This window comes from Diadema antillarum, unplaced genomic scaffold (genome assembly GCF_040938485.1).
Source record: "Diadema antillarum isolate AM-2024a unplaced genomic scaffold, OU_Dant_1.0 scf00000071, whole genome shotgun sequence".
NCBI lineage: Eukaryota > Metazoa > Echinodermata > Echinoidea > Diadematoida > Diadematidae > Diadema > Diadema antillarum.
Genome location: NW_027270960.1, coordinates 5,322,724 through 5,336,005, shown reverse-complemented (window position 1 = coordinate 5,336,005; position 13,282 = coordinate 5,322,724). Strand labels below are relative to the sequence as shown.

General features: G+C 39.4%; 1 protein-coding gene across 1 annotated transcript in view; it reads right to left on the bottom strand.

Moving 5' to 3' along the window:
- Positions 1-1,086: 1,086 nt before the first annotated feature.
- The window catches only part of LOC139716897 (uncharacterized), a 92,505-nt gene continuing 80,309 nt past the window's right edge, over positions 1,087-13,282 (bottom strand). Inside the window, exons 7-15 of the mRNA XM_071628419.1 lie at positions 12,351-12,459; positions 11,631-11,717; positions 10,658-10,772; positions 7,259-7,320; positions 6,308-6,445; positions 4,631-4,807; positions 3,764-3,886; positions 2,049-3,288; positions 1,087-1,343 (exon numbers count right to left, since the gene is read on the bottom strand). Coding sequence (XP_071484520.1) covers positions 1,102-1,343; positions 2,049-3,288; positions 3,764-3,886; positions 4,631-4,807; positions 6,308-6,445; positions 7,259-7,320; positions 10,658-10,772; positions 11,631-11,717; positions 12,351-12,459 — 2,293 coding nt within the window. The 3' untranslated portion in view covers positions 1,087-1,101. The remainder of the gene's footprint in view (positions 1,344-2,048; positions 3,289-3,763; positions 3,887-4,630; positions 4,808-6,307; positions 6,446-7,258; positions 7,321-10,657; positions 10,773-11,630; positions 11,718-12,350; positions 12,460-13,282) is intronic.

Genomic DNA, 13,282 nt, shown 5'->3' with positions numbered 1-13,282 from the left:
GCTTTGAGATTCTGTTACAGACAAAATGCACGTACACCAAGTTCTACAAAAAAAAAAAGAAAGAAAAAAGATACCCTTAACCTGTATAGGACGGGCTGATTCTAGACCCTTGCCGGAGTATACTCGGGACTCGTCCTCAACGGGTTAGCTCATTTTCAGAGCATCATATTGATGAGGACTGATTACATGTTGATGCACGGATAGCTAAATTATAGAAGCAATAATAATACTACCTAAAACTTATAATGTGAAATATAACTGGAGAAATGTTACCTATGCACTACAACCATGATTTTGCACTTTTGGTGCAAGAATATGGCAGAGATTTGGGACAAACATTTCAGATTTCATTTGGGACCTCGGTAATTTGGATGAAAGACAAAGCTCTACTTGGAATAGGTCAAAACAAGACTAAAGACAAACGATCTTAATGTTACACGCAGCAATGAAATGGAAATATCCACTGTGACTTTTCAGTTGATGATGTTGTTGTTGCTCTGGTTGTTGTTTTATGGGGGGTGGTAAACAAACAATAGAAATTTATGTCACCAATTTTTGACCGACACTTTAATGTCAGTGGCATAATTGCCTCTTATTATCAAAGGCACTCAACTACAATGAAATGGTGAGCAAGGAGCCCATCTTGTTCGTGTTTAACCCACTGATACATTTGGGAGGCTTTGGACCCTGCATAAAGTTTATGAGCATTTGAAAACCTTGCAAAGAATGGGTTAACTCTTCGCCCTCTAGGCGACTGTGGGCTTGTTTTGGCATCACCTTAAGCTGGGGATTAACCTCTGACTGGCTCTTTTCCCACTCACACACCCCTCCTTTCCTCTGAAGTCAACTCTTAAAGTGGGCTAAGCCCCAGTTTCATGGGTTTCTATAAGCTCCGTAGAGACTTGAAAGAACTTGTGTATCACATGCTGCTTGGCAGATTTAGTCGTGCCACGCACCAAATCCATTTGGATTAAAGGAACACATAGGACAACTGGTCACTACATGTACAATAAGGAATGCATAGGTATGACAGACAATCAATATGAATAGACGCCTTGCAGAAGTCATTCATGAATAATGCGTTACACTCTGCTGCGGAGTCTAGAACTGTTCGAACGACATTGGCTCGTCCTCCCGCTTGACCCGCAGGATGTACGAGTAGGCCGACTCGAACTGGATGACCGCAAAGCCGATCTCACCCTTGTCCAGGAAGTCCGGGATGTAGTCCTCCAGGAAGCGGAGCTGGGGGTAGAAGGCCGTGACCTCACCGGGGTCACCGTGGATCAGGAAGAGGATGAGTGAGGTCAGGAGGTCGTCGCCGCTTAGCATTCGCTGCTTGCCACCTGGTGAGCGTACGGGGAGAAGAATGTGAAGACATGAATGAGAAATGAATACCATGCAGATGGAGGAAACAAAAGAAAGGCAAACTGTACATGATGAACAGCTGACATGCAGACAAAGGACATCATCGGGAAGACATTCATAAAGAAGGCAAGAGGAAGAAAATAGGAGTGCAGATACCTCTCTTGTTATCCACAACAGTTACAGAAAAGTTTAGAAGAGCTGATCACAGAATGAAACAAAATACTCACTTGCAGACACAACAGATACAAACAGTGATAAACACATAAATGACAAAGAACATGCAGATGTCATGACATGAATGGGCCTGCTGTGTCCTGTTCTGACTAGTATCCTCTAAGACAGATGTTCTCAAGTTCCTTCGCTTCTGAAAATGCCTAAACAAGTAAAATTACCATTTGGACCCAAGGAATACAAATCACATTAGGCTTCATCAAGAGAGAGATAAAAAAGATGCATTTAGTTATGCAAGTAATTATGCTGTTTTGTGTTGAACCCTTTGTGCTGTTTTGTGTTGAACCCTTTGTGCTGTTTTGTGTTGAACCCTTTGTGCACTTTGAGTGCTGGATGACACAGAAAACCCCATGGCATTGAACACACTATATAAAGCACTTTGCGTATGAAGGATGAAGGGTTAATATACAGAGAGAGGCAACATTGCAGATAACCAGACATGATCTACTCACATGAGATGACACGAGCCTGCTGTTCTGCTATGGTGTTGACCTCCTTGAGGCACCGTAGCAACCACTGAAGTTTGGATGTGGGCACACTCTCCTCAAGGACCACTCTGAAGTAATGGTAGGCTTGGCTGAAGCGCCGCAGGAACTCGGCGATGGCAGGCTTCTCCCGGCAGCGGCGCGAGAGCTCTCGGTCCAGCTTAACCTCTCCGTTGACCCCCTGGACCATGATATTGACATCTGAATCACTCGCAGGCGGCTCCAGGGAATGGAGGGACATCTTCTCCACTTCCGACGCGGTGTCTGAGGATGCAGCTAGCTCTGAGGTGGGGAAGTCCTCCTCTTGCTTGTCCAGGTGAGGATTCCCTTCTTCTGGCACATCTGTGCTGATGGTCACTCCATCTGAATGCACATCAGTCTTGTTCGACTGCTCTCTCCTGTCCAAAATGTTTGAGTTTAAATCACCTTCCTTATTGCATTTTGCCTCCTCCTGGTGGTCATTGAACACGCCCGAATCATCCCCGATCTGGTCTTCAAGGTGGTTACGGTCTTTCTTCTTGATTGCCACAGGCTTCTCCGCATTTCCCACAAGGCCGACCGGCTGGTTAGAGTACTGTTCCCTGGCTGCCTGCTTTCGATACGTGATGTCCGGACACGAGGAGTGCCGCGACGCCACCTCGTGCTCCTTCTCGCGGACGTTTTCCAGCGACTTCTGCTTCTCCATGATGCAGGGCACCGACTGCGTCACCTGCCCTTCCTCAATGTCTATTGGAACGGTCACCCAACGGAAATCAATGATTTGCGTGTTGCGCCATGACTGCCGCGTGGTGTCTTTCTGGCTCGCCGTCGAGTGATGCCGTAGCTTGTCCTCCGGGAGGTCAACTTCCACCCCCGACTCCAACCGACCCCTGATGTCATCTTCCACATTCAGTTTTTCCTTCAGCGCATCGCTCACCCTTTCAATCAACGGCTCTTCTCCTTCTACTGAGTCCTTTACCTTCAAGCCAACCACATCCTCCTCCGACTGAGTGTCTATCCCATGCGTCACAGTTTCTATCACTGCGTGTGTCAGGGTGTCCGCAGGGGCTGTCACCTCCACCCCTACCTCCACTTCGCTGTGGATGCTGAAGTGAGGTGCGTAGAGTCCAAGGATGTTGAGGATCCACTCATCGTCCAGCTTCATATCCTGGAGACTGGATGTTGGCAGTACTTTTTGAAGATATTTTGTCTCCTCCTCATAGGCATACTGGGGTAGAAAGAGAGAAAGAGAGTGAGATGGAGGGATACAAAAATACAAAGAAAAAAATAGAGCTAGGTGTGTTTTCTAGAATTCAAAAAAAGGTGATTTTCATGGTAAGTGTGATGCTGACATATAAGACCAAATTTTAACTATTATGTTTTCTCATTTTGAATTAAGACAAGCATCCTGAATACAGTAACAATATGTTTTGCCGCTCTGAGCCCATCTGACAATAATGAAAGATGAAAAAAAGAGAGAAAAAGCTAGAGGCCTAAAAGTAGACCAGTACAGATTGAAAGGCACAGAATGAATAAGTTTCAGTCAAGTAGTGGTTACAACTGTAAATCCACACCGTAGAACATTAACTCCTTGAGGACAGGTTGATTTTGCTACAACACGTATTTCCTACAGACACCTGCCCGAGTATACTCTAAACTTGTCTTCAACGGGTTAAGACCACACTGAAAGCTAGAACACTCACCACGTAGAGTTTAATGAGTTCTGAAATTTTGCCAGGATAGAAGGCCCTCTCATAGCAGGTCCACAGGTCAGACCTGGTGAGCTGGGGCTGCAGGTTCAGGTGGGACGCCAACAACCGACACACCTGGCAATAAAAAAATTTGGTGTCCATGTGTGAAAGACATCTGCTTAAAGTTTAGCTGTTTAGATGTTAAGTTCCCAAGCCTGACTCAGTTGAAGGCTTGCCAAATTCTCACATATTGTTGTAATGCAGACTCTTGCACAAATAAACTGATAAATCCCAATATGCCTCAATACATTGAAAGCATCAAAGCCATAGCTTTTGTTGCTAAATTTGCATCACTGCAAAGCTGGCAATTTTTTCTCCAACTTTGCTGGATGGCATTTCAAGCATAAAGGATTCTATTAAAAAAAGATAACAAGGCTTTGTACGCAGAAAATGTTTTCTAAAAGCAGCGTCTCATGCATGGCAGTCTCATAATAATGTGCCACACAAGGGTTTACACTGTGGCACACAAAGAGCTAGATACTGTGTTTACAGTCTTCCCACAGGGTCTGTGTTAATAATTAGTATGGTCTCATTAACAATGATATCAGGTTTGAATATTGATATTACATATCATCAAGCGTATGACTGGTCAATAGTATTATACTCCAAGTTTAACAGGATGAATGCATACACTGCATGTGTGTGTACAGATAGGAAAATGCCTTGAAGTTGACATACCTTTATAGAAACTGTTTTAGAATGCTACTTGCTACTTCCATGGATGACCATCAACTGTCAGAGATCCAAGTTTTCACAAAACAAATAATGCACACTCCATGAATGATTCTCACACATAGTATAAACAATACTGGCATTTACCTCGTGGAAATGGTGTGTGATGTTGGCCTTTATCGTCTGCGTGACCGCCTGGAAGTGGGCCGTGGGCTTTTTCTCTTTTAAGCTGCTCCTTGCGCTCCTCCTCACTCTGTCTAGTTGGTTGCCATGGTTACTGCCAATGCTGCTGTTGCTACTGCCACTGTGTTTCTTGCCCAGTTTCTGCAGAATGATTATAATGACAAACTCCAAGGTTTAGAGCACAGCCATGTTTCAAGCCAGGGTGCGGTACTTAGTGGAAAAGTCAGTTCATGAAAGGCAAGTAAATATACACTTTAGATGACTGATGAGGGCAGTAGAACTACCCTCAGTTGATTAACCTTCTAAAAACAATTGTCTGTCTGTTTGACCTTCCTTTTCTTACACCTTGTCTACCTTTATCTAAGAGAATACATCATCATCATCAGTATCATTTCCAATGTCATTATCATGATCACCATCATCAGCTTCATCATTCAGCTTTATCATCTCATCAACCTTTTTTTCTATTTCAAATTTGGTTTTCTTTGTTTCTACCCATGAGTTGAATGACAGTGTGCATGGAAACCCCGCAGAAGCTCTGAAAATAGTCAGCTTTTGCTTTGATACTTTGACCTACATGTATATGTACATGTAGTCATGAATAGAATGGTGTTCATGACTGTACCAAGTTTGGCATTAATCTGAAAGTCCCCACAGTGGTTGCCATGGAATTCTAAATCCCCCTTTTCTTCCACTGACAGATGAAAAAGTATGACTCAGATCACTTGTACAAGCCCTCACTCCCAAGCCTCACTTTGCAAAAGTAGCACTTTTAGCATGCATTATTTTCCATCAATTTGTTAGGTGTGTGTGCATGGAACATGCAAATTTTGAAGGACCATTTATTTCATTAACTTTAAGGGCTGGCAAATCTCCTCTTTCAGATTCTGCTAGAAAGCAAAACTTTACATGGTGAAATTTGGTTGGTCCTGTCATGCAAATGTGAGGAACATAAATCTATAGCAATGAAAATAATCATCATCAATTGAAATTGTGATCATTGCAATCATGATATTCAAAGAAACTAATTCTTCATTAATTCTTACTATTGCTTCAAAACCTGAACCCAATGCTGATAAAGACAAAACTACTACTATTCATTGCTAACTACTATAACCATGACTGCTTCTTCTACTACTACTATTACTACGGGTGACTACTACTACTACTACTACTACTACTACTACTACTACTACTACTACTACTACTACTACTACTACTACTACTTCTACTATTGCTACTACTACTACTGCTGCTACTACTACTACTACACTACACTACTACTACTACTACAACATGTACTACTACTACTACTACACTACACTACTACTACTACTACAACATGTACTACTACTACTACTACACTACACTACTACTACTACTACAACATGTACTACTACTACTACTACCTACTACTACAACATGTACTACTACTACTACTACACTCTGTACCTACTACTACTACTACTATTACTACTACTACTACTACTACTACTACTACTACTACTACTACTACTACTATTACTATTACTACCACTACTACTACTACTACTACTTCTACTTTTGAGTGATAATTACAGTCATCACAATCAGCCCCACCACAATGAAACATAAACCATGACTCCATTATTTCCAGCATACCTTCCATGAGCTAACGTCCAGCCTGGGCCGAAGTCTCTTGATGCTCGGTTGACCTTTGATCTCGTCCTTACACTGGCTGATCACATGGTCGCTGAACTCGTGATGGAGCTCTTGAAGAGTCTTGTTCTTCTCTAGTGCCTGATTGTTTTGGTTTTATTTTTTTATTTTTTTTAGATGCAAAGGTGAGAATAACTTTCATGAGCAAGTGCACAGACATAAATAGGCCAAAGTTCATTCACAGCAGAAGAAGGTCATCTGGGCAATGCAATACATGTGCATAATATTGTAATAATAATAATAACAATGACAACAACAACAACAACAACAACAACAACAACAATAGCAGCTACTTGTACAGTGCACAGGTCCACCTTTCGGTGCTCGAGGCGCTTCAAAAAAACGAAAAGATAGATATATATACATGTTCAAACTTGATAACAGAGAAGAAAATGGTAAACAACAACAAACACTTACCAGAATCAGAATACAATAGTGTTCTGAACATCATAGATTGCAATTATAGTCCTCAGTGTGACAGGAACAGATACGTTTTAAGTTTGGATATAAATGACAACTTTCGGGTTAATCTCACAATGAGTTTTAACTCCCTGTATTGACCACTATATAAGAAAGAGTAAGTTTGTGTGATTCAAAAGAATATAATTTCAAATCCCTTGTTCTCAGAAGAATGCTCCTGGTGGGTGGATCTTCTTACACCTGTGTCCTTGCCTTAGAAACATGCAGTTTTTATGAGTGACATGTTATTCTTTAGATTCTAATGCCTTCTTTTGAAATTGACCTTAGATAAATGATCTTACATTTAGTGAAATATTTCAGATTTGTTTTGTGATGTGAAGGTCACATTTCAACAGTATTTTAATATTCACACGCTGCTCCTTAAATTGGTAAAGCATCTGTAACGTACCCTAGTGAGAGTACAGTAACACATACCTCCGAAACTCTACTGGGAAGTGTCTGCCACTCTTGAGGTAGCTTGTTTGATGGACCAAGCACTGTAAGAAGGAAAATGGAATAAAACCAAAACTAATAAACACACACTGCTTCATGCTGTCTGTGTATATTGTGTCAGGGTAGATGCAAAAGTGTGTTTTGATACGGCACACAGTCATTAACCCACAGAGGACAGACTGATTTTGCTACAACGCACATTTCCCATAGACACTTGCCCGAGTATACTCAGGACTAGTCCTCAACGGGTTAAGAATCAACACCATTCTGGTCTGAACTGTAGTCTTGCATGCACTTCTACCTGCCATGTACTTGGAAATAGTCACTGACAATGATCAATTGAATAAAAGTGAAACATAGAAGTCCAAACTTTGTTAAAGAGTACAATTAGTAAATCATCTTCTTCTACATTTCAAATCCTTCAGATGGATCAGTCTGTATGTTATTAGTATTTAATATGCATACATCATGCAGTCATATTTCTTTCTCATCTACTGACCAGTGACGTATAGAAACATCACAATCATAAACAGCAATAATTAAAACTACCAATGCTATTTGCATCTATGGAACAGTCCACATATCAGAAGGTAATATACTGTGAATATCCAAAAAATGTGATTATGTTTCCCCCCAAGCTGGATAGATTTCAGTGGATCTGATTTGTTTACTACTACTGTGGATGACAGGAATCTAACAAGTTTTTCAATACCTCCCTGAATATTCACTTTCATTTCCCTGCTAGCTCAGTATACAGCATGACATTTGTGAATATTTTCTCATTGCAAAATATTCCACATTTACAGCAGGGAAGTTTTTACTTGTTTGTATATGTTGTCAAAGAGAACTCTAACAACTAAACAAACCAAAAACTAATGACGAATCAACAACAACAGCAAAAAGGAGTATATAAGAAGAAGCTGTAAAAGATAATACTTCATCTGAGAGTATACAAGACAGCTTGTACTTTAAAACGTGACATTGTTGTAGAACAGCCCTAATAGTCATGCTTCAGGGTCAGATTACCTGCTTTAAACACTGTTAAGGTTTACTACAAAACATTCTGACACCTCACACAAAGGCAATTGCAACTGACAGGAAAAAGAACCCGAGATACGAATGAAACTGCTTCAACTAAATGGCAGACGGTATCAAAGATATGAAACCATATCGATCACTTGTAAGTGACAGTAAAAACCCTAAAGTAATGTGATTAGGTGTAATCTATCAGACTATTGGGCTGTGAATGTCTTGCTCACAAGTGCCGAGTGAAACCCGAGGCGCACAGGCCACATGCTAACATGAGTGCAACTCTCTCGTACCGGTGAAAGTCAAATATATACATAAAGAGCGACATTCTCCTTCTGTATTGCATGCTCTCATATAATAATTAACCCTTTGCTTAGCTTAACTAGCCATGTTTTTTCACCAGTATCTAATAATCCCATTAACTCATTGAGGACGGACTGATTTTGCTACAACAAGCATTTCCCATAGACACCTGCCCGAGTATACTTGGGACTCGTCCTCAACGGGTTAAAAACCTGTCCTAGTTGTGAAATAAACAGCAAGCCTACTCAGGTATAGCAAATTGACTGAGAACTAAAATTTAACAGGGAGACCACAAAGATAAGATATGGATTAGGGGATTATCTAATCTCTATGTATTAGTAATTAGTATCTGTCAATCTGCGCAGAAAGCATTCCAGCGTGCATGTAAATCGGCGCACAGAGCACAGTTAGGATTAACCCATCAAAGTTCAGAGAGAAAAGTTCTTGCATTGTTCCATGTTACAATCTGCTTTGACAGGGTGTGGTTTATGAACTCCAAACATGCGTCTCAATACGTCTTTGTTCGAAATCCTCATTTAAACAATTTGGGTATCCTGCAATGCCCTCAAGATATATGTGACCGTGCACCTCAAAACGAACATAAAGTCGCACACACTGATTTTGCGTGAGGACTGAAAATAAGTGAAATGGGTCAACCTAGCCAAACTTGACTTTTTCATATTTTCTGAAAGAGCGGGTCTTCTTTTACATTATGCTAAAATTTGGTATCATAAAACGGGCAGGAAAGTGTGTTTTTTTAGCAGTTTATCTCGAACATTTTTGGTAGAATAGTGTGATTAGGTGTGTCTTTAGAATCCCTTTTTCATTTCTGAAAAACCTTGTCCACACTCTTCACTTTCAACTCTAATAACTTTTGAAAGGATAGGGCTACTGCTTTGAAAGTTGGCATTAATTATGGACAGAATGTGTTAATGAGGCATGCTTAATTTCAGTTTAATCTGATAATCCCTTCATTGTTGTTACTCTGGTGGTTTACTTCCTGTCTTTTGTCCCATTCATTGCACAGCCAAGTACGGCTTCGTAAAGATTAAGCGCTTGAATAGACACTGTACTTCAGAGCCTCTTTTCTCACTTCACACTTTTCCTGAGTTTGGGCTTTCTTTCCAATATTTAGGTATATTAGGAGAGTCCATTTGATTTGAGTTATACATCATTTTAAAGCTTAAAGTCTGCTCTTTCAGAATATGGTCTTAACTAAAAATTCATGTCTGGCGACATTTTGTTTGTTTTGAGGTGCAGTGTCACATATACAGAAAGTTCAGAAGTTTAAATCACACCAAGAAATCAAATTTAAAGGGTGTGTACAGTTCTGGTTGAGGTGAGGATTTAGCTTTTAACGTTTTGCAAGGTATTCAGAAACCACTCTATAACATGTCAAAGAGCATGCAATTCTAAGGGGTATCAAAAGTTTATTTGATGAAAATCCGTTTTGAAATGGCTGAGATATCCAAAAACAAGGTGAAACAAAGAGATCCTAATGAAAGGCGTGGCCTGTCACCTTTTATTATCATCACTTTTTTGGATATCTCAGCCATTTGAAAACCAATTTTCATCAAATAATGTTGAATCCTTCTTAAAATTACATGCTCTTTCATATTTCAGAAGTGGCTTCTCATTATCTCACTTAGGAATGTTCAAAACATGAATCCCCACCTCATCCAGTACTGTACAGTCCCTTTAAATCAGATTTGAATGAAAGGAGAATCTGAGGACACCCTTCTGTATTTTTTAGGATCATTTCCCTGGTCTTTTCTACTGCTCTTATTTTACACAACATGGCGAACAACACCATCAGAAACCAAGAAATAAAGCTATATAATATCAAGAAGTTCCAAAGAAACAGGAAATATTTTGAATATGAAATGATACTTACATAAGGTTGTAAAGTTCTAATCTTCCTGAGCTTTCTCAGCCAGCTCATAATGGCTAGATCAACTAAAAACCCTGTGCACTGTGAAATCCACTAAAACCCCCGTGCACTGTGAAATCCAATGGGAATATTTCTCAAAAGATGCAAACTATAAATACCGTCGGTTGATCGGACGAGGCCGTCTGACGTTACGTCGATTCCTGTCGTATCTCGGCCCTGTTTCAGCTCACTCTCCGTCGACACGAGCGCCTCTCTCACACTCGTTGCTAGGAGCTGAGAGGAAGAGGGAGGTTGGGAGTAAAAACAAATGTTGTTGCTGTCATCTCTAATCTTGATTTTATCACACTTGTATCAATGACTTTGCACTTACACCTCCTGATATGGGCATATGCGTATATTACTCACAGGTATACTTATGTGCAACGTTCAGGCTGATAAAGGTATTTTTAGTTTTTAAGCTCTATCAGCTGAAATGATATCATTGAAGGTAACTTGTTTCATGCTATCATAAACTCTAAATCCATGTAGAATACATTGCACATATGAATCTAAATTACTCCATGCATACTTGAACATACTCATACAACTGTGCTCATTTAATCAAAATCTGTCCTTCGTTGTTTGTGTGGCAATTTGTTCGAAAGATATCTTCAACAAAGGGAGTGTAAAATTTCATTAAGAAAGTGTTCCTTTGGAATCATCAAAATCATCTGAAATATGGAAATAACATTGTACAATGCACTATGAGCTGCCTTGTTTTCAAGGCACACTAAAAGAACATTCAAGTTCTAAGGACTCCTCTTTGTTATGAACTAAATATGTAACTCTTTGCTCTTCAAAGGTATTCAAATTCTTTATCTATCATTTTTCACTTCATTGATTTATTTTCCTTTTACCTTTTGTCATTCATTCATTTAAAGATGGATTTTCTATTCAAATCTCAATAATTTTCTATGTGCCCTATGATGGCTTTCAAAACTCTCTGAAAATGGTCAAACTGACCCAAAACAATGAGATAATGATAACATAAACAATGGTACAAAATGGAACTGTCATATAATGCGAGCATGCTCCATGCCATAGATTTACTTTGAGAGTTTTACAACAAATGCAGCAGGTGGTTGTTATTACCTTCTTCCGCTGCAAGTCATGTAATTCTTTGCTGTGTCTTTTGCACTCCTCCTGTATCTGTATATAGGCTCGGTGTTGGTCCGTTAACTGAAAAATTATTTTTCAAACAAGAATCGCAGAAAACAGAAGAGAAAAGGTTCATGATTGGTAAAACCATTCTTACTAGCAATCCACTTTGATATACAATCAACACAATTTTGCAATAATAAAGAAATAATGTCACCTTATACATACATAAATGTACAATGTAAACATGAATATATGCATTTCCTAACAAAACACAAAGTTTTCAAACCTTTTACAACTACAGCAGTCCTTTGAATTTTCCTACAAGATTTATTTATCTTGTAGACTACAAACTGCATGAAAGCAAAAGAGCAGCAATTCTCAGCAACCTATGCAAATGTAGTGGATGAAGTTCTTTATGCAATGATATTGAAAAAAGAATGTTAATGATAATAATTTTAAAAAAAAATCATTTTCTAGGAGCCGTTGTGGAAAAGAGAAATTTGTTTCCAATGCACTAATAGTCTGTCATGCTACTAAAACAAAGGTGTAATTGCATACTAAAATAAAAGATGAAATGACTTCAAAATTCCCTTTAACTGAGTGCATTTTGTTGGTATGGGCGAAAATCTCAAGCCCCCCCCCCCCCAATACTATGAGGCTATCATCGATAATACTCTTTGATGCAGGGAAGTGAGGACACCATGGTCTTACCTGGTTTCTCTCAGGCAGGGTAGTGACGCTAAGGATGAGATGAACCTCCTCCATTACAAACAATGCCTTATTGATGTAGTCTGCAACCCTGTCCCTCACCTTCCGAGCCCTGTACACATACACAACAAAAAAGATAGAAACAAACATAAAATGAGATGAAAATACATTACACCTAAATTGAGGAAGATTATCTCCAGCCAGGCAGAAGGTTCCTAGCATAAAATTTCAACCCCCAATATAAAATTTTTGTTTGGGACATAATTCAACAGAGTTTACTAGGCCCTATATACTTCATGATCCACACAGCACTAAATGAATTCCTTACAAATTGATAAAACAGTATGATTTGTTTAACATATCCCTTTATTGAATTGCTCTTTTCTTGGATGGAAATACATAATGACCGAATTTAAATTGAATTGAAAACTCTTCCATATGATGTAACCATCATTTTTGTGTGTGAATGTGAGTGTGTATGTAAATTTTTGAGCCACAAGCCTTGGGGCCCTGCTGCTGGGCAGGAGATGACATACCCACATTTTAAAAGGATTTGACCATTCTTCACTTACTTCTGTGTCCTACCTTTCAAAACACTTTGAAAAATAATACACGTGAGTGGAAATTACAACAAAAATTGCTATTACTATGGCAGCAGACAAGGGCAAGAACTTATCACCTGTGAGTGTGAAGATGTTAAGTTAGTTGCCTTGGGTACAACAATCACAGCATTGGCTTTCTGAAAATATTAAAAAATAATAATAAATAAAAAATGAGGGTATGTACTGGTTTACAGGAAGTTTTGTGACAGGTTTTTGCTTGGCGCAAACTGTTCTTATTGTAGATAGATTCATGTGACCTGATTTTGGTAAATTTAAACTCTTCGTTTTCTAAATTTTCCCATCATATATATTCTGTCTCATCATATAAGTGAC